This window comes from Aethalodelphis obliquidens, unplaced genomic scaffold (assembly GCF_003676395.1).
Source record: "Aethalodelphis obliquidens isolate GAN/ISIS:26980383/991018 unplaced genomic scaffold, ASM367639v1 scaffold5, whole genome shotgun sequence".
In the NCBI taxonomy this organism is placed as follows: Eukaryota; Metazoa; Chordata; class Mammalia; order Artiodactyla; family Delphinidae; genus Aethalodelphis; species Aethalodelphis obliquidens.
The window spans coordinates 36,062,246-36,089,398 of NW_020837949.1; the positions used below are offsets into that span (position 1 = coordinate 36,062,246).

Sequence of the window (27,153 nt, forward strand, 5' to 3'; positions counted from 1 at the left end):
TGGTCAAACTAGAAGGCTAATAGTTTGGTTTTCAGCTCAGTATGTACTGGGCTAAGTGCTTAAAATAACCAGTAAAGTTTTTCAAATTTTGAATAGATAAGTGTTGTTAAATTTGAACTATTATAATTCCTTTTCTGTTAAAAAAAAAAACCAACTCTTAAATACTGGAATCTAATTGTCTCACCTGGGGAAAGAACTTGAATATAATTATCATCCCCAAATTTGGTTGTTGTATTTATGTTTTTAAGTTTATTCTGTCGCTAAACAGTTGCCTATATTTGAACATGTGGCAAGAGAACCTAGATTATGTCTAAGAACATTGATTGAAGCCAACTTGATAATTTTTTTTACTCTTTTACCTTTACAATTATGTAAATGTTATTTATTTGACTGTGGCATATTCATACCTTTCTTTATCAGAACTCACATTGATTTTTCAAATTAAATATGATGACTGATCTAATTAAAAAAGAAAAAAGGTAGTAGCTGGAAGTAATGCTGTGGCCAGATAATGTAGTCAGCTTATAATTTTTATTCATCTTATAAAGACTCAAAACTTTGGAGAGTTTTCCAAGGTAATTTCTCTAGCAATGTTTTTGCACTAGGATTATAATTTTTTAAGTGTAGTATGCCTACAGCAAGTCCAAGTGTATCAGTACACAACCATTTAATTTGCATGCTAATTTACATTGCCATCTCACTTATCAACCCCTTTTAATATAGAAAACTGATAAATTTGTAGAGATCCAAGAAAATAACAGACAAGAAGAAGGATTAAGTGGCTTCTCTGTTGCTGCAAGGTCGTATTGCCCAATGGTAGCAGGACAATTAATGTTTGAATGCCCAGCCATACTTGTCCCCTACCAGGATGTTTTTGGTTTATAAATTGATAACTTGTGTATGTCTACTTGTATTTATTAGTTTTATTCAGCTTCACAAATCCATCTGTTTAAAATGGTAAAATTTATTTGGTTATCAAATCATCATGGTTAAAATGATGGATCCAATTTGCATAAAGGAACTTCGAAAATTATGAAGTTTAAACTTCATAGAATTTTACTTCATGAGTTTGCTTTTATTCGTCTTTAAATAATTGTAGATTATGCTGAAGCTTTTAGGAGCCTGATGTATTTTAAGTCAACTTAATTTAATTTTTTCCTTGTTTTTAGTGGGAGATTTTGATAAGATCTGGCGAGAACATTGTGAGGATGAGGAAACACTTTGTGAATATGCTGTTGCAATGAAAAATTTGGCAGATAATCATTGGGCAAAAACTTGTGAGGGCGAAGGTCGTATTGAATGGTGTTGTAGGTGAGTGTTTTTATGAACTAACAGTTTTGGTTTCTAATGTATTATTTAAATTCTTAAGTCTAAGTAATGCCGTATATGATTCATTGTACCAAAATGTTTTAAAACAGATGATGTCTTTTAAATAGCTTCTTCCCATTGCCTCACTTTCTCTATGTTTATTTCATTCACCTTTTTTTAATCAAAGTGTTTTTCTTTGATATAACTTAAATTTCTTTGTTTCAACTTTTTAAGTGTATAACTTTAAATACATTTGTTTAATTAAGCATTGGTACATTTAAAATATGAGATTTAGCACTTGACTCATCATTAATAAGTTATAGTATAGAAAGTTCTTTAGATAATTATATTTGGATTCAAGTAAAAATGAATACTTTCCATTCTTTAAAGCTGAAAACATCTTAAAAGTTTCCAAATCCTGAATTTTTATATGTGATTCAGGGTATTCCAGCACTTATATTGACTTTGGATAATGTTTATTTTCTCATAGCAGAGCTTCTAATTTTAAAAACATCAGAAAATGGAATACTGCTGATCATTTCTCTCAAGTGGTAAAATAATAAGAATGAATTTGTATATTGACTGAATTTAAAAATCAATTCCCAGAAAACAAAACATTATCTTTCTGCTTGGACAATAAGTTTATGGTAACTTTAGGTTTATATTTCATTTCAATTATCTTTTATTCAAAGTTTCTGTTTTGATTTCATTTAAAAGTTATATAATAGTGCCTATTTCATTTATTCAATAAATAATCCAGAGAAAAATATGTATTTTACTTCGTTCTTTTATTTATTCATTTAATAAATAACTTTAAGTGATTGTCTTCTGTGTACCAGTCACATCATAGGCACTGTGAGTATAGCACTCAACCAAACAGATAAAATCCTTGCTCTCATTGAACTTACATGCTAGTGAGGGTTAGAAGCAAGAAACAATACATAAGTTAAATATACACTAGGTCAGATAATGGTAAGTGCTGTGAGAAAAATAAAGCAAGGAGAAATAAAACAATTTTAAAGAGGGTAGACAGAGAAGGCCTCACTAAAGTGATGTGTAAAAGACATGAAGGAAGTAAGAGAGCAAGCCTTAACAAGTCCAGAGGCCTTGAGACAGGAGCTTGCTGGCATGTTTCAGAAACAGTAAGGAGACCTGTTTGGCTAGAACAGAATGAGAAGGGGAGAGTGATAGAAAATAAGATAACAAACAGCTAGATTTTGTAGGATCTTGTGGACCATTGTGAAGACATTGGCCTTTATTCTGCATGAGATGCGAAGTCATTAAATGTTTTAAGAAGAAAAAGTTACAGGATCTTACTAATCTTTTGAAATGTGTCAAGGATTTTTAAGAACTAATTGTAGTGTTAAGATAGACTATAGAAAAGGCAAGGATGTTAGTAAGGAAACCAGTTAGGAAGCTGCTACAGTAATCAAGGCACAAAGTTATAGTGAAACAGTTTTCTTGGAGAAGGAGAGAGTGAATGGACAGACAGTGTGGTAGGATTAATGCTCAAATGAGTATAATGACTTAAGAGAGGAGCAGGGGAGATGGTGATGTATACATGGTGGTGATTATGATGATATGTAAGAAGTGAGCTGAAAATGTGAGGTAGGTGAGGAACAGTGAAAAGATTGGTATTATCAATGGATTGTGGAGCCAAAGAATTGTGGAGTTGAGGAACTAAAGGAAGGAGCCAGAATAATAAGAAATGAGATGCTTGGGATTAAAATGTTTGGTTTTTTTTTTTTTTCTTTTTCTAGAGAAAAAATGGTTATAAATGTGACTGTTCTACGGAGTATACATTTCTCCTTCAAGCTAAGAAACGCAAATTGAGGCATACTACTGAGCCAAATATTTCCCTTGTGACACAAAGTAATAATGTAATCCAATCAGGAAGTCAGTACCATCGCTATTTAAGACCAACATTCTTTGCTCTTAGCAGCACTGCTTTTAAATTAGTATTCCAATACATCAGGCAAGCTCTCAGACTTTATTTCAAATACCACTTTGATATGTGGTATTCTCATAGGAGCATTTGCTTGTACCTTCCACTTGAATAATGAATATGCCTCACACTTCGCTCTTCTTTCTTCTTCCTCAGATTTGTGTTTTTATCAGTAGTTTTTGTATCTACATGTGTTCTGAAAGAGGTTATTTTTAGGTCAAACTGCTGAAAAAGAACATTAATAAGAATTTAGGTCAAACTGCTGAAAAATAACAGTGGCAAAATATGGTAAAAAGATGTTACTATGGAAAGTAATCCCAAGAGAAGTTTTATAGTGTCTTTACTTTAAACTTAAAACTAGGTTGGGGAAAAAAGGCTTCAAAGCAATATTGAATTTTGAAATGAGTTATCTGTATTTCTAACTTGGGTTATATGTATTTCCTTTCCCTGTTGACAATTCTAAGAGAGCAGTGTCACTCTGAAAAGCTAAAATCAGCTTTAAAAGGGGTTTGACAAAAGTTTGCTTCCAGTAGTTATACTTAAAACTTTAGAGGAATTCGATATGTGAAATAAGTCTTACTGACATTACCTTGCTGAGATTTTGTTGACTGTTTAACTTGAAGAATTATACATAAGATTTCCTTCTAAAAATTAATAAAATTTTATTTGTAATATGAAGTATTTAAATTAGAAACAAAACACAATATAAAGTTATAGTTGTATGTTTAATAAAAGAATTTACCTTTTCTAACTCTCCACACAGAGGAAGGAACATATAAACACACCATTTCCTGAACCATTTGAAAGTAAATTGCAGATGACGTGACATTTCATCTCCATCTCCTACATAACCACAATACTATAAACACATTAAGACAATTAACAGTAATTTCCTAAAATATCTAGTTCATAAAATTCAGATTTTTGTTATTGTCCCCATAACATGCTTTATAATTTTTTTCCCCTAAATCAAGGCTTGTGCTTTGGTGGTTAAATTTTTTAGGTTATTGTTTTTGTTTTCCCTAACATTGCATTGTTTTTAGAGAAATGTCAGTTGATTTGTAAAATATACCACATTCTGTATTTTGTGATTGTTGGTTTGAGGTGATTAGTAGCATTGTTCAAATATTCTGTATATCCTTACTGATTTTTCTTTTTGGCCTTCTATCAGTTACCAAAAGAGATGTTTCCAAGATATCATTTTACTTAATTTTTCTATAATAATTTGGCTCTTCTTTAAAGATTTCATTTTCTATTGAAGTTCTCCATATTTTCATCTATTCAGTTAATATTTTTCTCTATTAAAAAAATTTATAATAGTTATTTAAGTCCTTGTCAGCTTATTCCAACATAAAATTAATCTGTGGTTCTGTTTCTTTTGGCTGTTTTTTTCTTTTGGTTATGGATCATTTTTTTCTGCTTCCTTGTATGTCTGGTAATTTTAAAAGTACACTGGGTTGGCCAAAAAAGTTTGTTCGGGTTTTTTCGTAACCGCTTACAGAAAAACCCGAACGAACTTTTTGGCCAACCCATATATACTGGCATTATGTTTAGAAGAGACTGGGGTAAATATTATTTTCCCAGAGAGGGCATGGTTTTTTCTCTGATAGGCAGCTGGGATAAGAGATTGAACACTTTGATCTTATCAGGAGTTAGGCTGGGTTGAAGCTTGATTACCACTTTAGATAGTTTCAATTCACATCTGGCTTCAAATGCCTTGAGAGTGAGTCTTGTTCTGTGTATATTACAGGTACCAACCTGTAGCAGGACTCTGGGACCTAAGCCCATGGAAGAGTGCAGAGAATTTTTTTGCTTTTTTAGTCCCACTCCAAGTCTCCAGTGCTCCCCCCTCCCCTATCTTTTTCTTACTTGAAAAAAGACCTATGGGGGAAGGCAGGAGAATGGCGAGAACAATCTCTGCATTTGGGTTTCTTAAAGTTTCCAGTGTGTCACTCCATTCTAAGCAGCCATTGAAAGCTCTGCTGCTTTTCCTTTAATCGAACAAAATTCCTCTACCTTGGAAGGCTTGATCCTTCACCACTCATGCTCCTTTTCAGCAAATGCACAAAGTGCCTGTGGTCCCTTCCATTAGACCTCTTTGCGTACTCAGTTCTCTTGATTTCTTTTTAATACATTATTTTTAGATTGTGTAGGTTTTTTTCTTTTTTCCTAGTTATAGCACAACCAGGGATCTATTGTGATTATCTGTATCCTAATCCAAAACTAGCTTTGTGTCTTTGTTTTGGATTTATTTGATTGTTTTATCATGGTGCCATTTAACTACTTCCTCAGTCTCCTTTATTTCTTGTAAACTGAACATTGAGTCTAAAGTGTTGATTCAGGTCCCAGATTTTTGCCAAAATATTTATTAGGTGAAACTGCATACTTCACGTTGCATCACGTTAGCAAGTTCTTATTGTCAGGTTATTCCACTGTTAGAGACGATAAATTTTGCCATTTGGTTAAGGTGGTAACTACTAGATCCTTCCATTGTAAACTTATGTTTTCCTTTTGTAATTAGCAAGTCATACGTAGAGTGACATTTTTGGCTTGTGAATCAATCTTGTCTCCCAACAATCTTTCAACTAACAGGTTTACTCCATTTATTAAATAAATTTGGGGTGGTAAAATGATTTTTTTAATTGTATCATTCCTTGCATTTATTAGCGGTCATTCTTCTGTAAATAAAAACTTTCCCTTATGAACAGGGAATGATTACATGTTTTCTGGAAAGGCTAGGTAAAAGTAAACATATACATGTAATTCTTTCTGTTTAATTAGCAATTTTCAGAGTAAGGAGTTGGTGTAATGGTCAATTCCAATTGTGACAAGCGAGTTGTGGTTTTGTTGTTGTTGTTTGGTTGGTTGGTTTGGTTTTGGTGGGTTTTTGTCTGTTTGTTTTTGGAATATCACTGCAGGCTCCTGGATTCACTTTTTCCATCAGTCTTTGATTTGTGTTTGAGTGTGTGTTTGTGTTCAAATTAATCTGTATTTAGCCAGTGGGAGCCTCTTCAAAGCTGGCTTCTTGGTTCTGACAGCACCTTTGAGCACTTCTTGCTATCTACTACAAGATAAGCTTTACCTTCCCAGTCAAGACCTACAATCAAGGAGCCTTAGTTTCTTGTAGTGAGAAATAGAAATTAAGATCTGGGCACTAGATATGCTTCTGCGGTGTCCTTTCTTCTAGACTTTTTCACTGAACAGAAATATTATATAGTCTTAAATTCATAATTGGTATTTGCTATTCAAATGTAACATTACAGGTTTTTTGCCTAACTTCTCTGTTTTATATTTCTATATTATCTCTTCTGTTACTCTGAAGGACTTAGTTTGGAATAACATCAACATATTTGCTTTGTTCTATAGTTCACATAAAATGGTTTCAAAATTAGAGTACCAATTCTACTTCTAACAATAAACTGAGTGAAGTTTAAGATTTCTTTGCAGTTAGTTCTTTCGTCTTTAGAACATATCTCACTAAGGGTCAGAATACTGTGTGTAAAAGTTACATGAAACAATTCTTTTGTGTATGGTTATGTTACCAATTTACTATGCAGTTAGTTTCACTTTGTTTTATGGGCTTTTTTCTTATTTTCTTTTAATCTGGGGGAATATAAGGCATTTACATGGTTCAAAAGTCAAAACTTTACAAAAAGGTATACTCAGAATAGGCTCCCTTCCATTTTCTTCATTTGTTTCTTGTTTCTCCTTTTTGAAGAAATAAGCAAATTCATACAATGTATATACATGTATCCACCCTGTCTTATCTCTTCAAGTGGTACATGTTTTATACTCTCTTTTGTACATTTCATTTTTACTTAATATTATGTCATGGAGTTCATTCTATTTGATATTGTATTAATCAGGGTTCTCCAGAGAATTGGCTCATGTGTTTGTAAAGGCTGACAAGTCCCAAGATCTGCAGGATGAGTTGACACGCCAGAGACCCAGGAGTTCCAAACCAGTGGTATAATTCCTATCCTGAGGCCAGCAGGCTCGAGACCCAGGAAGAGCTGCTGTTTCAGTTTGAGTCTAAGGCAGGAAAAATTCAGTGTTCCAGTTCAAAGGCAGTCAGGCAAGAAGAATCTCTCGTACTCTGAGGAGTGTCAGCTTTTTTGTTTTATGCAGACCTTCAAGTGATGGGATACAGCCTACCCTCATTAAGAAGGACAATCTGCTTTACTCAGTCTACCCATTTAAATGTTAGTCTCATCCAGAAATATCCTGACAGAAATACCCAGAACATTTGACCAGATATTTAGGCACCCCGTAGCCCAGTCAAGTTGACACATAAATTGACCACCACAAGTATATAGATGTTTTCCTCATTTTGTTAAGTTACATACAAGCTTTTTCTGTTACAAATAGTGCTGTAACGAATAACCTTGTGCATATTCATTTTGTATTTTTGGCATTGTATCTTTGTAGACGTGGAATTGCAGAGTAAAAGAGTAAATGCATATGTGATTTTGTTGGATATTGCCACATCACCCTCCATAGAGGTTATATCATTTAATTCCACCAGCAAAAATGACAATACCTGTTTCTCCAAAATCTTACCAACAATGTTGCCTACCTGTTGAATTTTTGCCAGTCTGATAGATGGGAATTGATATCTCTATGTGATTTTAATTTACGTGTCTCTTATGAATGATGTTGAGTACGTTTTCATATACTTAGGAAATATTTGCCTTTTCTTTCTGTGAATTATATGTTTGTGTTTTTGATGCTTTTTTTCCTAACGGTTTTTGGTCCCTTTTTTCTTGATTTTTTTTTAGAGCTTTGTATATAATTTAGAGATATGTGCCCTTTTTCTTTGAGTTTGTATCTTTTGCCATGCAGGTTTTTGTTTTGCCATGCAGAAGGTTTTTGTTTTCACATAATCAGATATATCTGTCTCTTCTTTTATTGCTTCAAGATTCCAGTTGTCTTAGAAAAGCTTTTCTGATTCCCAGACTGTAAGAATTCCTGTTAGAAATTCACTCATGTTTTCTTGTAGTACTTTTATGGTAATCATTTTTTTTTTGACATTTAGATCTCTGACCTCTTTGGAATTCATTCCAGTGTTTGTTGCAAAGTATAGATCTACCCCCCCCAATAGTTATTTATTTCTCCAACATCATTTATGAAAACGTCTACCTTTTCTACAGTGATTTGACATATACTTACGTGATATACCAAGATTCCCCACATAATTGGTTCTGTTTTAGGACTTCCTGTAATGATTCCTTGTCTATATCATTTAATACATGCTATTCTATATCATTCTTCCGCCTCCCCACCACCATTCTTCTTTCTCAGGATTTTCTTGGTTATTCTTGGTTTTTTTTTTCACCATATGTACTTTAGAATCAACTGGTCTAACTAAATTTTTTTTTAACATCTTTATTGGGGTATAATTGCTTTACAATGGTGTGTTAGTTTCTGCTTTATAACAAAGTGAATCAGTTATACATATACATATGTTCCCATATCTCTTCCCTCTTGCGTCTCCCTCCCTCCCACCCTCCCTATCCCACCCCTCCAGGCGGTCACAAAGCACCGAGCAGATTTCCCTGTGCCATGCGGCTGCTTCCCACTAGCTATCTACCTTACGTTTGTTAGTGTATATATGTCCATGCCTCTCTCTCGCCCTGTCACAGCTCACCCTTCCCCCTCCCCATATCCTCAAGTCCATTCTCCAGTAGATCTGTGTCTTTATTCCTGTCTTACCCCTAGGTTCTTCATGACATTTTTTTCCCTTAAATTCCATATATATGTGTTAGCATACGGTATTTGTCTTTCTCTTTCTGACTTACTTCACTCTGTATGACAGACTCTAGGTCTATCCACCTCATTACAAATAGCTCAATTTCGTTTCTTTTTATGGCTGATAACTAAATTTTTTAAAGTTTGTATTTTTATTGGGATTACCTTAAATTTTTTAATAACTGGAAAAAAGTGGAATTTTTATAATGTTGAGTCATTGTATCCATGAAAAAGTTATATATCCTTCCATTTGTTCTAGTCCACTTTTGAATTTTCAGTAGTGTTTTAAGGTTTTCTGTATAGTGATTATGCACATTTCTTATTATGTTGATTCCTAGGTACTTTATCATTTGTTGCTATTATAAATGAAATCTTTCCTTCCGTTGTATATCCTAACAGGCTATTGTTTGTATACATGTGGAGGCTTTTGATTTTTGTATGTTTTACATCCTGTTTTACTGAATTCTCTTACTGTTTGTATTACTTTGTGATTGATTCTTTTGGATTCTCTAGGTATATTATCATATCTGTGTATACATAGAGTTTTATTTCTTTCTCTCCAATTCATTTAACTAATTATTTTTCTCTTGTCTGTTGCATTAGCTATGTTTTACTCATTCAGTGATGTGTGTGGTATGTCCCCATTATATAAGTTGCTGGCTTTTTTGGCTGATATATAGATACAATTTAACTGTTAGGAAGCATTCACCAAGCCCTGATTGATTGATTGATTTTATTAGGAATAGCTGTTGGATATTGTTGAATGTCCTTTCAGCATCTGTGGAAATGAATGTTTTCTCCTTGATTTGTGAATATAGTGAATTATATGGAAGGATTTTTTATATTGAATAATCCTCATATTCTTGAGATACATACTCGGTCATATTTGATTCTGTTTGTTAAAATTTTATTTCATATTTTACATTGATATTTATTTTTATATTTTGTATTTTATATTTCTGTATTTTTTGTAGACATTCTCACACCTGATTATCATTGTATTTGCTCCATAACAAATGACTTTAGAAAATTTTCCTTTGTTTATATGGTCTGGAACTGTTTAAACAGTTTTGGCGTTGCCTAATTTGTACTTGTGTGTTTTATTTATAGAGGTGACTGAGTGATGGCATGGAGAGGTCATTGCCATTGAAAGAATTTATTACTTACATGCCCTGAGAGAAGTGGGTATGCCATGTCACACAGGGAAGCACCACATTTGGTCAGGAGGCAGAAGCAGGAGTGAGGGGAAAAAATAGACCTGATCCTTTATAGGGTTTACATGGGAAAGGCAAAGCAGTGTAAACAGTATAGGACTGGCTAGTTTGAATAATTTTGGTGGGCTTTGGAACATACGAGCTGTCCCTAACTGTCTGGTACCTGGACCTGAGTTAATTTAGGGTTTGGGAAACATGGACTTGTGTGAGAGTTAAATAAAGGAAATGGTTGGGTTGCAACCCATAGTTGCAACTCTGAGAGGCGCGCTCCCAAGTAAGTTGTTTATTATCTTTAGGAATTAGCTAGCCTTGGAGAGGCAGTTTCTCCCTGGGTCTGTAAGGCCCTCCCAGATGTCAGAACATCCTAAGTTACAGAAAATTAAAAGCTTGATAAATACAGGGGTTATCTGATTTTTGAAGCCTTGGTAGAATTCCTCAGTGGATACTGATGCTTTTTGGTGAAGCAACTCTTTGATAACTTTCTCTTATTTCATCTATGAATTTTGGGTTTGTTTAAATTTTGCAATTTAATTGCAAAATTAACTGCAGTTTATTAATTCTACCAGTAATCAAGAGTCAAGTTTAATAAATTTTCCTATATCCTATATTTAATATACTTACCTAGAAAAATTATGTTTCATCTAAGTTTTCAGCTTTATTTGTATAAAGTTATTCAAATTAAAGAACCAGTTTATGTATTTATTTGTTGGTTCTGTTTTTTCCTAACATTAATATCTTACTCCCTTTTTTTTGTTTTACTTTTTTCCCCTAATCCTTTGAGTTAGATATTTATTTTATTTATTTTGATTCTTTCATTTGTATTGATATAAATATTAAAGGTCTGAATTTTCCTCAGGTCGCTATTTTAGTGCATTTCTTAGATTCTGACTTGTGGTGGTTTTGTTATTGTTTTTTAGAAGTTCTGTGATTTTTATTAGTACTTTGACTCCAGAGTTATTTAACTTTTAAAAAAATTTGCAGGTGAAATGAATTTTTTGTTTTATTTTGTTATTAGTTCTAGCCTTATTGCGTTGAGATTGGATGATTTTGTCTATTATTTTTCCTATGGCTCTTACTGTAGTTTTATTTGTGACCTAATACATGTATATGGTAATTTTTGTGAATATTCCATGTGCACTTGAAAAAGAATAGAGTGAAGTTTGTTATGCAGTGATAAGATAAACCTTATTATGCTCTTTAGGGCTTCTGTAACCTTACTTATTGTTCATTTACTTGATTGAGAGTGGTGTGTTAAAGTTCCCTGTTTTTAGTTTTGCCTGTTTCTCCATGCATCTCATGGAGTTTCTGCTTTGTAAGGATGGCTGCTATGATACATAGTACATGGCTTCACTGGGAATTGTGGTCTTCAGCATGATAAAGTATCCTTTTTTAATTCATTTAATGCTTTTTATTCTCTACCAGCCTCTTCTTCAACATTTCCCAGTCATCTCATAGATGAAGTTCATGCTTTAATAATCTTGCAACTGTGACATTCTATGAGTTCTTACCTACCAAAAGCTATATTTCTGTAGTTTTGTTACAAGGTGCATAACTTGGCTAGATATAAAATCCTTGACTCACACTTTATTTCCTTCAGTTTTGAAAAACAAAATGTTGCTCTATTTTAGTCTCATTTTGTATCGTTTCCCCTTTTTCTCCCCCCGCCACACCCCCCTTGCCTTTTCCCTGCACTCTCTATTGAACCATTTGAAAGTCAGTTGCAGAGATCACAAGACTTTTGCTCCTGAATCCTTCAGTGTGTATCATTGCACTTAGTTGTTATCCCTCTTTGGTCTTCTTTAATCTAGGAAAATTCTCGGTCTTTTATGACATGGACATTTTGTAAAGTCAAAGTTTTACAGACTGTCTCTCAGTTTAGATTTGTATGGTTGTTTCTTTGTGATTAGGTTCAAGTTAAGCATATTATTAGCAAGAATATCACATAGGTGATATTGTAGCCTTCTCAGGGTACTGCATCAAGAGGCACATGATCTATTCTGTGTTCTTTTTTTTTTTTTTCTTTCAAATAGTCATTATTGTTTTAGAGCAGTTTTAGGTTCACAGCAAAATTAAGCAGAAAATACAGGTAGTTCCCATACATCCTGACCCCACACATAGGCAGTCACATCACAATCAACATCCATCTATAGTGCTACCTTTGTTACAGTTGATGAACCCACACTGACACATCATTAGAATCCAAAGTCCATAGTTTACATTAGGGTTCACTTTTGGTATTATATATTTTATGGGTTTTGAAAAATATATAATGACAAGTATCCACCATTATAGTATCATACAGAACAGTTTCACTGCTCTAAAAATCCTCTGTGCTCCAACTGTTAATTCCTTCTCCCCCCAACTTCCCCCCATACCCAGCAACCACTGACTGTTTTACCGTCTCCATAGTTCTGCCTTTTCTAGAATGTATGTAGGTGGAATTAAGGTATTTAACCTTTTCATATTGACATCTTTCACTTAATAATGTGCATTTAAGGTTCTACCATGTCTTTCTTGGCTTGATAGCTTATTTCTTTTTAGTGGTGAATAATATTCCATCGTGTAGATGGATCAAAGCTTGTTTATCCTTTCAGCTACTGAAGGATATCTTGGTTGCTTCCACATTTTGGCAGTTACGAACAAAACTGCTGTAGAGACTTCCCTGGTGGTCCAGTGATAAAGAATCCACCTTACAATGCAGGGGACGCAGATTCGATCTCTGGTCAGGGAACTAAGATCCCACATGCTGTGGGGCAACTAAACCTGCGCACCACAACTATTGAGCTCGAGTGCCTCAACTAGAGAGCCTGCGTGCCACAAACAACAGAGCCTGTGCTTTCTGGAGCCCGTGCTCCACGTCTAGAGAGAGAAAACCCAAACGCCACAACTAGGGAGAAGCCTGTGTGGCACAACGAAAGATCCCACATGCCTCAATGAAGACCCTGTGTGCTGCAACTAAGACCCGAAGCAGTCAAAAATAAATAAAGTAAATAAATAAATAAATCTTAAAAAAAAAAAACTGTTGTAAACATCCATCTGCCGGTTGTTGTGTGGAAGTAAGTGTTCAACTCTTTTTGGAAATACCATGAAACTTGATTGCTAGATTATATGGGAAGAGTATATTTAGTTTTGTGGGAAATTACCTGTCTTCCAAAGTGACTATACCATTTTGCATTACCACTAGCAGTGAATGAGAGTTCTTGTTGCTCCACACCAGCGTTTGCTGGTGTTAGTGTTTTGGTTTTCTGTCATTCTAATAATGTGTAGTAGTATCTCATTGCTATTTTAATTTGCATTTCCCCAATGACATGTGATATGGAGAGTCTTTTTCTTATGCTTATTTGATATCTGCACCTTCTTTAGTGAGGTGTCTGTTAGGTCTTTTGCCCATTTTTTAATCAAGTTGTTTGTTTTCGTAACGTTGAGTTTCGAGGGTCCTTCATATATTTTGGATAACAGTCTTTTATGAGATAGATCTTTTGAAAATATTTTCTCCTAGTCTATGGCTTGTTTTCTCATTCTATTGACATTGTCTTTTGCAGAAGTTTTTTATTTTAATTAAATCTAGTGTCTCAATTTTTTTTTTTAAGGGTTGTGACTTAGATTTGGCAATGACTTTTTAGATATAACACCCAAGTTCATCTAGATTTTCTCCTAAAAATTTATAAAACTCTCTTAAGAGTTTTAGAGTTTTGTGTTTTACATTTAGGTCTGTGATCCATTTGGAGTTAATTTTTGTGAAGAGTGTAATATCTGTGTCAGGGTTTATTTTTTTGGCATGTCGATATCCAGTTGTTCCAGCACTATTTGTTGAAAAGACTGTCTTTACTCCACTGTATTACTCCACTGCTCCTTTGTCAAAGATCAGTTGAATGTATTTACATGGATCTATATCTGGGCTCTCTCTTCTGTTCCATTGATCTACTTGTCTATTGTTCTGCCTACAACATACTGTCCTTGATTACTAATAGTAATGGTATAGTTACAGCTTTATATTAAGTCTTGAAATCAGATGGTGTCAGTCCTCCAACTTTGTTCATCTCCCTCAATATTGTGTTGGCTATTCTGGGTCCTTTGCTTATCCATGTACACTTTAGAATCCATTTGTTTTATCTATAAGATATTTTGCTCTGCTTTTGATTGGGATTGTGTTGAATGTATAAGTCAATTTGGGAAGAGCTAACATAGTGACAGTATTGAGTCTTCCTATTCATATTCATGGAATATCTATTTATGTAGTTCTTCTTTATCCTCAGTTTTCTATTTAATTTCAAATTTGAAATGTTTTTCATATCTGCATTGCTTAATTATGTATAATTAATATTGAAGTGTTGTTACAGTTTTCTTCTCTTTTATAACTGTTATTTTCTGTGTTTTTGAGAATTTTCATCCACTGAAAAGTTTTGATATCTTTCTCTTCCCTTCTAATAGAAACTTGTACGATTGCTGGATTCATTGGACATCTCTTTTATGTGTTTTGTCTTTTATGTTAGACTGTGTATAGAGGTATAGGTAGAGGTTTGGGTGCTTGCTTTGTTTCTTAATTCCAAAGATCCTTGCTTGATTGCTACAGATATGAAAGTGGAGTTCCTTTAATAAGTATTGTCCTCTTTTGGCTGATTTATGAATTTTTAATAGGTTTAACTTATGTCAGTATGCTCTTTATTCTTAATTGATTCTTTCCCTTTATCAACACACCTCCAGAGATACCCCCTTTTTTCAAGGTGCTTCCTTTCTCCCTCAGAAATAATATCTTCACAGAGCTCTCACCTTTGGTGACAGCCCTTCCCATATACTTTCCAGACTTTTTCCTTTTGGTCTTCCTGTGCCTAATGCCTTGTTTCACTATGTCCCATAAGTCTTAAGATCTCTCCATTCAGAGTTGGACTCTCTCTGTGGTGAACCTTAGCTAGTATTATCGATTTTTCTGTGCCACCTCTAAGACCCCATCATACCTTCCTCTCTTACACAGTCCTCATCTGACTCTGTACTTCGGGTAACTCCAAAGCCAACTCAGTTGGCCTCAGATTTTTATTTCCCCAATTACATGTAAAATAAGGTGCTATTCCTGTTTCCTAGTTATGCCATAGGTGTGAACTGTGTGTGCTTTTATTTGCTCTTCCTAATGTTTTGTATATTTTTTGGAAGTTTTGTAGGGAGATTGGGGTTTAGATGGTGGTTATTATCCTATGAGTATCTGGAATTCTAGCCCTTTAAGTATTTTGCAGTCAAGTGTCTAGGTAACATTGAGATTGAACCACATAAAATTGCAATTTTTGTGGGTCAAGAACTACTGAATATCAGCAGCTCTTTGTGGTTCTACCTAATAGAAAGGTAAGTAATCTCTTTACCCTTGTGTTTCATGCCTTAGTGAAATATTATATGATAAAGGTATTATTTTTAGTATTAATTCCAAGGTGATTCAGGCTATATTTTTCAATCAACCTTACTGAGGTTTAATTAATATTCAATAAAATATACCCATTCTAGTGTACAGTTCAGTGAGTAATGACAGTTGTTTACACTTGTGTAACCATCACCACTGTCTAGATACAGAACTTTTCCATGACTCTAAAAAGCTCTAGTGTACACCTCTGTAGTCAGCCCACCCCCACTCGAAGAAACCACTAAACCATTTCTGTCATTAGATTAGATTTCTAAAAAAGACCACATTCCTAAATAGGCCTGTCAGTCTTGCATGATCTGAAGTTTGTTTACCTCTCCAGTGTCATGTGGCTGTCATTCCTCTGTATATGTGTGTTGGCCTTAGGGCCTTTTCACTTATGAGTCCATCCATCCATTTTCTGCCTGGCAGTTTAAATTTCACATGCCTTGAACTGATGTCTATCTCTGCGGGATCCATGATGCTTTTCTGTTCCATGCCTTTGCTCATGCTGTTCTCTCTGCCAGGAAAGCACTTTCCTCCTTAACTAACATTCTTCCTAGCCTGATTTATTCCTACTTATCTTCCTAAAATCAGCTTATACTACTGATTTTAGATTGGGCGTTAGGTATTTATCAATTGTATTTTCTTTACTATTGGGTTGGCCCCAAAATTTCTTTTGGAAACCCACACAAACTTTTTGGCCAACCCAATATATAATTATTTGTCTCCTTCACTAGTCTGAGCTCCTTGAGGGCAGCAGTGCCTTCTTCAATTTGTTTTTCCATCACCTATGTGCCTGGCACATGATAGGTACTTAATAAATGTTTGATTAATGATAAATGACTTTCAACTCCTGTATATAATTTGAGTTAAAATTAAATCTCCATAGGATAAGTTAAAGAAGTCTTTATTAGATACTTAGACAAACTGAAATTGAACTAATAGCATCCTTTAAGTGTGAGGGGAAATAAGCATTGTTTCGTTAGACACCATAGTTCTACTTGCTGAAATCAGTTTTAAATTAATTTTTCACTTCTTCTCTAGCCATGTGTTTTTGAAACTGCACCAAGGAGTGTTTATGGAGAAAAATAGTCTAGCTTGTTCAGAGTATGAGCTATATGGAATAATAATGTGGTTTAAGAATCTAAAAATAAAGAAAATTTGTTTAGTTTCCATTTACATTCACTTTAAGCTTTGATAAGTATATCAGTTAATTGTCTAAGTATGTATCTCCTGTCATATTGTAAGGTCAAGGGCCAGAGGCAGATCATACCAGTCTTGCTTCCTTTAAGTTTTTTGTCTTTAATAGCTAGTAACTGTTTTGAGTTGATTCTGTGGTTCATGTTTATTGTCCTGTTACATACCCAGGCATGGTACCCTACTATTTTCACCCTAAAATTGTATTAGGTATGAAGAAAATTGTTTAATCTTAATGCCAGTCATCAGTTTCTGATTACGGATAACAACCTGATATGGGCTAAACTAAATGAGTTTGAAATAATACATCTTGAAAAATCTGCATTTTAATATCCATTTATATTATAAGAATTGGGACAAGCAGTAGTGGTCTCTTGATGGACAGGAATAATTTCCAAGTGTTATAAAAATCACTATTATGTTAAAACCTTTGTTCTCTCTGAATGTATACCTTTATAATATGAAACCATTTTTACCTTAACCAGATTTTTATGTTCTTCTTTCAGAGCAAATAGCATGATTCTTAATATTTTGGCAACCTGATTTTGTGACTTTTTTTTTTAACAGCAATTGGATATAGTTTAATGGAGCTTCTCTTTTGTGTGATAACTATACATATATATATATATTTTATTGGTATAGTTGTTTTACAATGTTGTGGTAGTTTCTACTGTACAGCGAAGTGAATCAGCCATATGTATACATATATCTTGCTTTTTTGGATTTCCTTCCCATTTAGGTCAACACAGAGCACTAAGTAGAGTTCCCTGTGCTATACAGCAGGTTCTCATTAGTTATCTGTTTTATACATATTAGTGTATATATGTGTGACTTTGTTTTTATAAACCAGGAGGGATCTGAAAAACAACTGTCTACTACCAGCAGAGCTGGCTCAGAGTTAACTGTGACTACTTTTTGAATTCTGTCACTGAATAACAGAGTTATTTAAGCTTTTCTGGAGGAACTTATGTTTTAGCTAAGAATAAAGTTCAGCAAAACATACAGGCACATTGTACTTCTGAAAAAACACTTTTAAACATAATCTATGATCATGCTTTGTTGTATGGTAATTTTAAAAATTTGAAAATGCTACAGGTGCTCAAACTTACCTCAATGTGACATTTTAAAAATAGGACACTATAATTTGAAAATTTCCCATTTTGATTAATAAATGTTAATATTTTCCCATTTTATTTTATATTCATACCTATTGTTTTAAAATATAACTTTATTTTGCCTTGTAGTGTATGCAGAGAATATTTTCAAAATGGTGGGAAGAGAAAAGCACTTGAAAAAGATGAAAAAAGAGCTGTACTCGCCACTAAGACCACTCCAGCCTTAAATACGCATGAATCTTCTAAACTTGAAGGTCATTTAACCAACCTCAGCTTTACAAACCCTGAATTTATAACTGAGTAAGTATACTTTTCTACTTAGATTATTAACATTATCCTGGATAGCTGTGTTAATAATGTAAAATAGTGTAATGGTTTACACCAAGTAGTGGGCATTTTGCTTGCTTCTCTGGTCGTATGTTAGTCTGAGAAATGTAAATTTGTTACATTATTAGGTAGGAAAGTAGCATAAAATTTTAAGGGATATCTGGGAAACTAGTAGTTCCATAACATCGATTGTTCTCACTAAAAATGAGAAAGAATCATTCATTAAATGTTACATTTTATGGTAATACAAAGAATCAAAACAGTGAAATCCAATTAAATTAAATATAAAGTGTCTATCCACTGACAAATCACAAATAAGGAATTAATGGAAGATTATTAATAGAACCAATTCCCATTATTTTATTTTCAATATAAAAATCTGCCTGCTGGTAATATTTATATATATGCATATAGGCATAAATTTTATTTAATAAGTACATGAGTATTTTCCCAGTTTTACTGAGATATAATTGACATGTAACACTGTTTAACACATACAACAAAGTGATTTAATATATGTATATATTGTGAAATGATTACCACAGTAAGTTTAGTTAACCATCCCTCACCTCACCTAACTACCATTTTTTTTCCTTATGAGAACTTTTAGCAATTTTCAAATATACAATACAGTATTGTTAACTATAGTTACCATGCTGGATATTACATCTCCAGAACTTATTTATCTTATAATTGGAAGTACCTTTCACCCAATCCCTAAATTTGTGATCTGACAGTCACAAATCTGATTTTGTTTCTATGAGTTTGACTTTTTTTTTTGACTCTACATAGAAGTAAGATCATACAGTATTTGTCTTTTCGTGTCTGACTTACTTAGTGCAGTGACCTCAAGGTCCATCCATGTTGTTGCAAATGGCAGGATTTCCCATTTTTTATGGCTAAATAATATTTCATTGTGTATGTATTATAATCCAATTAATTTTAGTAGTATTAAAATTATTTATATACCTTAGTACCAGAATAAATTTGTGGAATCAAGTAATATTGTATTACTCTCTTGAAAATGTTAAGCTCGAATAATTCTAGAAACATTCCTAATAGACACTGCAGGCTAACCATGGAAATAAAATTAAATTAACCTCTTAAAACATTTCCAAACCTGTAGATATCAACATAACATTACCTTTGGTTACTTTGATTTTATACCATGTTGAAATATTATCTAGTTAGGTATAAGCAGTTTCATTCAAAAATTAATATATACCTTTGATTAGTTCTGTAGGAAAAGATCTTTACCTTTATTCAAAGGTTACTACAAAGCTTACAAAGCATAATGAGTTACTAAACATCTTATAACTCAGGTGTTACGAACATTCTTGAATATTTTTAAAATATTGACCAGCATAAGAAATTATATAGTTAACAGTGCTATCAAAAACAGGTACATATGGAAAACGTGAACCCTAGAATTTCTATATCGTTCTTTTTTATAGTCTCTGTTTCATTGTTGAGATTACTTTGTTTGTTAAGTCATTGTCATATTTTCCTTTTACTCTTCTGAACGTGGTTTCTTTGAATTCTTTGAACATTTTTATAATAGCTGATTTGAGGTCTTTGCTAAATACAACATTTGGGCTCACTCAGAATCTATTTACTGCTCTTTTTCTTGAATATGGACTACACTTTCCTGTTTTTCTCTGCATGTCTCATAATTTTTTGTTGAAAACTGTCCAGTATATTTTTGAAGTTATAGAAACTCTTGTTTTGGATTTTTCCCCAAGGAGGGTGGCGATGGTGGTGGTGGTTTTTAGTAATCTCCCTGCACTTAATCTGTGGAGTCTGTTTCCCTGGTAGTTTGTACATTACTATTATTTTTATTTTTTTAGGCTGGTTTCCTACAGTTTGTACTTGTGTCTGCACAGATTAGGGGTCAATGATAGGTCAGAGGTTGTGCTCAAACACCTCTCCAGCCTGTAAGGCTCCCACCCTCTGCCAGTGGATGTGTGTTGATTTGGGAGTACATTTAAAATTCAGGCAGTTTCCAAGTCTGCCTCACTTTTTGCTTTCCATCAGGCCCTCGTGGGTCTCCCGTGCATGTTCATTTAGCCTCCCAATCAATCAAGGCTATGTGGAAAGCTTATTTAGCCCTTCTGTGCCTCTTTCATTTCCAGGATATTTCTGGAATTTCTAAATTTCTGACCAATCTTCCAGTCTACAGCTCTGGCCAACCAAAACTGCAGCCTGAAGCTGGCATAGCTGCTGACTTGCCCTGTTTGTTTCTTACCATTTTGTTACTTTTACTGACATTGTTCTGTGGGTTTTTCACCCTCTGCTCCAAATCCTGTTAACCCCTTCCAGCAGGGAATTTGCTGTTTCTCACAGCCAGCCCTGTCCTCAAAGAACTTCCATACCAACTGAGCAAAGGGCGGGGATGATGAGAGTGGCTTCAGGCAAAGACACCACAGATCCCCACTGTTGTTAGCTAAGATTTAGCTGGTTTTCATGAATGAACACTTTGCAACGTGTTTGCCTAGGTTTGAGCCCTGAAATGGTTGTGTTTGATGATTGTGTTCTTTGTTATAGTTGTTTACTGAGGAGTGGATTTGCCACCAGCCTCTCCCCTGCCATAGTCAAGAAATTTCAGTCTCTGTTTTAATTTTAAAGGAGAAAAAGTAGTTTTAAGTATTTAAAGGAAATATGATTGTTATAGGTCAGGACTTACTTAGTATTGAAATTAAGCATTGAAACATCTTAGCCTAGGATGGCTAGGTTTAGATTTTCTTCATTCTAGAAACTACTTTGTATAGCATTTGGCCCCAACATGTGTATGTAGACTTATCCCTCCCACTCCTCCTACCATTAGTGCAGCCCATATTCTAGTCTTATGGAACTGTTTAAATTCCCCTAGTGGCACATGCATGTTCTCACTTTCTGGCATTTGCAAGTACAATATATCCTCTTTCTGATCAACTGTTGCTGTATTATATTAGGCTATATTTGAAGCATCTTCCCTTCCAGAACTTAACTTGAACTTCTCAAAAGAATTGGTACTCTGGTACCAATATCAAACTTTTAATATCTCTATTACAGTACTTATCATGTTGTATTAAAATCAGTATTTTATATTTTCCTGACTGCAGATGAAATAAGATAACAGTATGAAAAATTTGCATGTAGAGAAGATTATAGGTGTAGAAAAATTATTACTCAATCCTGGTTACATTTAGGTGTATTTCTTTCCAGTCTTTTTAATGGGCACTGTTTTCTTACACAATAGAGACCATGCAGTATAAAAAATTTTGTATAAACTGCTCTTCCTGTGCTATTAAAACACTCATTCTGCATTATATTTTATCATAAATATCTACCACTTTATGTGTCTAAATATAAAGTGATACTCATACAAAATAATAATCAATTTTTCCAAAGAGAATTTCTCGCTCTCTTACACATACACACTTCTAGAGAGGTAGATGAAATAGTCAAAGGTCTGATGTTTACTCTCTTTATTTATAGATATTATTATTTAGGAAGATATGTATTTGTTACTATCTAAATCTGTTTGACTTCCGACTTTGGATAGCAAGTGTAGCTAGCAAGGGTTATCTTTTTCCCAGTGTTATCACAAAATCAAGTCATTTTGATTTCCGAGTTCAGATAGTGATGGCTCACATAGCAAAAATACCTTGGGTTTTTTTAACTTACATTTCATGAAAACCAAAAATTTATTACTACTAGAGTCACTTTTTTTTTCTTCTAACTTTATTGAGATATAATTGACATATAACGTTGTGTAAGTTTAAGGTTACGATGTAATGATTTTATACATGCATATGTTACAAACTGATTACAACAATAAGGTTAGTTAATACAGCAGTTACTTCACATAGTTAGAATTCTGTGTGTGTTTGTGAGGAGAGAACTTTTAAAATCTCTCTTAGACAACATTCAAATATAAAATACAGTATTGTTAACTATATTCACGTACAGAACATTACCTTACATTACATCCCCAGAAACTGATTCCTCTTATAAGTGGAAATTTGTACCCTTTGGCCACCTTTACCATTTTCTCCCCCTCCACCTCCTGCCGCTGACAATCTGCTCTCTGTTTCTATGAGTTCGGTTTTTATAGATTCCACATTTAAGTGGGATCATAAGTGTTTTTCTCTGTCTGACTTATTTCCCTAAGCATAATGCCCTCAAGTTATATCCACGTTGTTGCATATGGCAGAATTTCCTTCTTTTATGGCTGAATAACATTCCAGTGTGTGTGTGTGTGTGTGTGTGTGTGTATCACATTTTCTTTCTTAAACACCTTTATTGGAGTATAATTGCTTTACAATGATGTGTTAGTTTCTGCTTTAGAACAAAGTGAATCAGTTATACATATACATATGTTCCCATATCTCTTCCCTCTTGCATCTCCTTCCCTCCCACTCTCCCTATCGCACCCCTCTAGGTGGTCACAAAGCACCCAGCTGATCTCCCTGTGCTATGCGGCTGCTTCCCACTAGCTATCTATTTTACGTTTGGTAGTGTATATATGTCCATGCCACTCTCTCACTTTGTCACAGCTTACCCTTCCCCCTCCCCATATCCTCAAGTCCATTCTCTAGTAGGTCTGTGTATTTATTCCCATCTTAGCCCTAGGTTCTTCATGACTTTTTTTTTCTTTTCTTAAATTCCATATATATGTGTTAGCATACGGTGTTTGTTTTTCTCTTTCTGACTTATTTCACTCTGTATAACAGACTTTAGGTCCATCCACCTCACTACAAATAACTCAATTTCGTTTCGTTTTATGTCCAAGTAATATTCCATTGTATATATGTGCCACATCTTCTTCATCCATTCATCTGTTGATGGATACTTAGGTTGCTTCCATGTCCTGGCTATTGTAAATAGAGCTGCAATGAACATTTTGGTACATGACTCTTTGAATTATGGTTTTCTCAGGGTATATGCCCAGTAGTGGGATTTCTGGGTCGTATGGTAGTTCTACTTTTAGTTTTTAAAGGAACCTCCATACTGTACTCCATAGTGGCTGTATCAAGTGACATTCCCACCAACAGTGCAAGAGGGTTCCCTTTTCTCCACACCCTCTCCAGCATTTATTGTTTCTAGATTTTTTGATGATGGCCATTCTGACCGGTGTGAGATGATATCTCATTGTAGTTTTCATTCGCATTTCTCTAATGATTAATGATGTTGAGCATTCTTCCATGTGTTTGTTGGCAATCTGTATATCTTCTTTGGAGAAATGTCTATTTAGGTCTTCTGCCCATTTTTGGATTGGGTTGATTGTTTTTTTCATAGTGAGCTGCATGAGCTGCTTGTAAATTTTGCAGATGAATCCTTTGTCAGTTGCTTCATTTGCAAATATTTTCTTCCATTCTGAGGGTTGTCTTGTTCATGGTTTCCTTTGCTGTGCAAAAGCTTTTAAGTTTCATTAGGTTGCATTTGTTTATTTTTGTTTTCATTTCCATTTCTCTAGGAGGTGGGTCAAAAAGGATCTGGCTGTGATTGATGTCATAGAGTGTTCTGCCTATGTTTTCCTCTAAGAGTTTGATAGTTTCTGGCCTTACATTTAGGTCTTTAATCCATTTTGACTTTATCTTTGTGCATGGTGTTAGGGAGTGATCTAATTTCATACTTTTACATGTAGCTGTCCAGTTGTCCCAGCACCACTTATTGAAAAGGCTGTCTTTTCTCCACTGTATATTCTTGCCTCCTTTATCAAAGATAAGGTGACCATATGTGCATGGGTTTATCTCTGAACTTTCTATCCTGTACCATTGATCTATATTTCTGTTTTTGTGCCAGTTCCATACTGTCTTGATTACTGTAGCTTTGTAGTATAGTCTGAAGTCAGGGAGCCTGATTCCTCCAGCTCCGTTTTTCGTTCTCAAGATTGCTTTGGCTATTCGGGGTCTTTTGTGTTTCCATACAAATTGTGAAATTTTTTTGTTCTAGTTCTGTGAAAAATGCCAGTGGTAGTTTGATAGGGATTGCATTGAATCTGTAGATTGCTTTGGGTAGTAGAGTCATTTTCACAATGTTGATTCTTCCAGTCCAAGAACATGGTATATCTCTCCATCTATTTGTATCATCTTTAATTTCTTTCATCAGTGTCTTATAATTTTCTGCATACAGGTCTTTTGTCTCCTTAGGTAGGTTTATTCCTAGATATTCTTTTGTTGCAATGGTAAATGGGAGTGTTTTCTTAATTTCACTTTCAGATTGTTCATCATTAGTGTATAGGAATGCCAGAGATTTCTGTGCATTAATTTTGTATCCTGCTACTTTACCAAATTCATTGATTAGCTCTAGTAGTTTTCTGGTAGCATCTTTAGGATTCTCTGTGTATAGTATCATGTCATCTGCAAACAGTGACAGCTTTACTTCTTTTCCAATTTGGATTCCTTTTATTTCTTTTACTTCTCTGATTGCTGTGGCTAAAACTTCCAAAACTGTGTTGAATAAGAGTGGTGAGAATGGGCAACCTTGTCTTCCTCCTGATCTTAGTGGAAATGGTTTCAGTTTTTCACCAGTGAGGACGATGTTGGCTGTGGGTTTGTCATATATGGGCTTTATTATGTTGAGGAAGGTTCCCTCTGTGCCTACTTTCTGGAGGATTTTTATCATAAATGGGTGTTGAATTTTGTCAAAAGCTTTCTCTGCATCTATTGAGATGATCATATGGTTTTTCTCCTTTAGTTTGTTAATATGGTTTATCACATTGATTGCTTTGCGTATATTGAAGAATCCTTGCATTCCTGGGATAACCCCCACTTGATCATGGTGTATGATCCTTTTAATGTGCTGTTGGATACTGTTTGCTAATACTTTGTTGAGGATTTTCGCATCTATGTTCATCAGTGATATTGGCCTGTAGTTTTCTTTCTTTGTGACATCTTTGTCTGGTTTTGGTATCAGGGTGATGGTGGCCTCGTAGAATGAGTTTGGGAGTGTTCCTCCCTCTGCTATATTTTGGAAGAGTTTGAGAAGGATAGGTGTTAGCTCTTCTCTAAATGTGTGATAGAATTCGCCTGTGAAGCCATCTGGTCCTGGGCTTTTGTTTGTTGGAAGATTTTTAATCACAGTTTCAATTTCAGGGCTTGAGATTGGCCTCTTCATATTTCTGCTTCTTCCTCATTCAGTCTCAGCAGGTTGTGCATTTCTAAGAATTTGTCCATTTCTTCCAGGTTGTCCATTTTCTTGGCTTAGAGTTGCTTGTAGTAATCTCGTGATCTTTTGTATTTCTGCAGTGTCAGTTGTTACTTCTCCTTTTTCGTTTCTAATTCTGTTGATTTGAGTCTTCTCCCTTTTTTCTTGATGAGTCTGGCTAATGGTTTATCAATTTTGTTTATCTTCTCAAAGAACCAGCTTTTAGTTTTATTGATCTTTGCTATTGTTTCCTTCATTTCTTTTTCATTTATTTCTGATCTGTTTTTTATGATTCCTTCTGCTAACTTTGGGGGTTTTTTGCTTTTCTTTCTCTAATTGCTTTAGGTGCAAGGTTAGGTTGTTTATTCGAGATGTTTCCTGTTTCTTAAGGTAGGATTTTATTGCTATAAACTTCCCTCTTAGAACTGCTTTTGCTGCATCCCATAGGTTTTGGGTTGTCGTGTCTCCATTGTCATTTGTTTCTAGGTATTTTTTTATATCATCTTTGATTTCTTCAGTGATCACTTGGTTAATAAGTAGCATATTGTTTAGCCTCCATGTGTTTGTATTTTTTACAGATCTTTTCCTGTAGTTGAAATCTAGTCTCATAGCGTTGTGGTCCGCAAAGATATTTGATACGATTACAATTTTCTTAAATTTAGCAAGGCTTGATTTGTGACCCAAGATACGATCTATCTTGGAGAATGTTCCATGAGCACTTGAGTAGAATATGTATTCTGTTGTTTTTGGATGGAATGTCCTCTAAATATCAATTAAGTCCGTCTTGTTTAATGTATCACTTAAAGCTTGTGTTTCCTTATTTATTTTCATTATGGATGATCGTCCATTGGTGAAAGAGGGTGTTAAAGTCCCCTACTACGATTGTGTTACTGTCGATTTCCCCTTTTATGGCTGTTAGTATTTGCCTTATGTATTGAGGTGCTCCTATGTTGGGTGTGTGAATATTTACAATTGTTATATCTTCTTTTTGCATCGATCCCTTGATCATTATGTAGTGTCCTTCTTTGTCTCTTGTAATAGTCTTTATTTTAAAGTCTATTTTGTCTGATATGAGAGTTGCTACTCCAGCTTTCTTTTGATTTCCATTTGCATGGAATATCTTTTTCCATCCCCTCACTTTCAGTCTGTGTGGGTCTCTTGTAGACAGCATATATATGTGTCTTATTTTTGTATCCATTCAGCGAGTCTTTGTCTTTTGGTGGGAGCATTTAATCCATTTACATTTAAGGTAGTTATCGATATGTATGTTCCTATGACCATTTTCTTAATTGTTTTGGTTTTGTTATTGTAGGTCTTTTCCTTCTCTTGCGTTTCTTGCCTAGAGAAGTTCCTTTAGCATTTGTTGTAAAGCTTGTTTGGTGGTGCTGAACTCTCTCAGCTTTTGCTTGTCTGTAAAGGTTTTAATTTCTCCATCAAATCTGAATGAGATCCTTGCTGGGTAGAGTAATCTTGGTTGTAGGCTTTTCTCCTTCATCACTTTAAATATGTCCTGCCAGTCCCTTCTGGCTTGCAGAGTTTCTGCTGAAAGATCAGCTGTTAACCTTATGGGGATTCCCTTGGGTGTTATTTGTTGTTTTTCCCTTGCTGCTTTTAATATGTTCTCTTTGTATTTAGTTTTTGATAATTTGATTAATATGTGTCTTAGCGTGTTTCTCCTTGTATTATCCTGTATGGGACTCTCTGTGCTTCCTGGACTTGATTAACTCTTTCCTTTCCCATATTAGGGAAGTTTTCAACTATAACCTCTTCAAATATTTTCTC

At 34.4% G+C, this 27,153-nt stretch overlaps 1 protein-coding gene across 1 annotated transcript in view; it reads left to right on the top strand.

The window, feature by feature from the left end:
- The window catches only part of SAMTOR (S-adenosylmethionine sensor upstream of mTORC1), an 87,024-nt gene that overhangs the window by 13,893 nt on the left and 45,978 nt on the right, over positions 1–27,153 (top strand). Inside the window, exons 2-3 of the mRNA XM_027102147.1 lie at positions 1,170–1,311; positions 18,043–18,213. Coding sequence (XP_026957948.1) covers positions 1,170–1,311; positions 18,043–18,213 — 313 coding nt within the window. The remainder of the gene's footprint in view (positions 1–1,169; positions 1,312–18,042; positions 18,214–27,153) is intronic.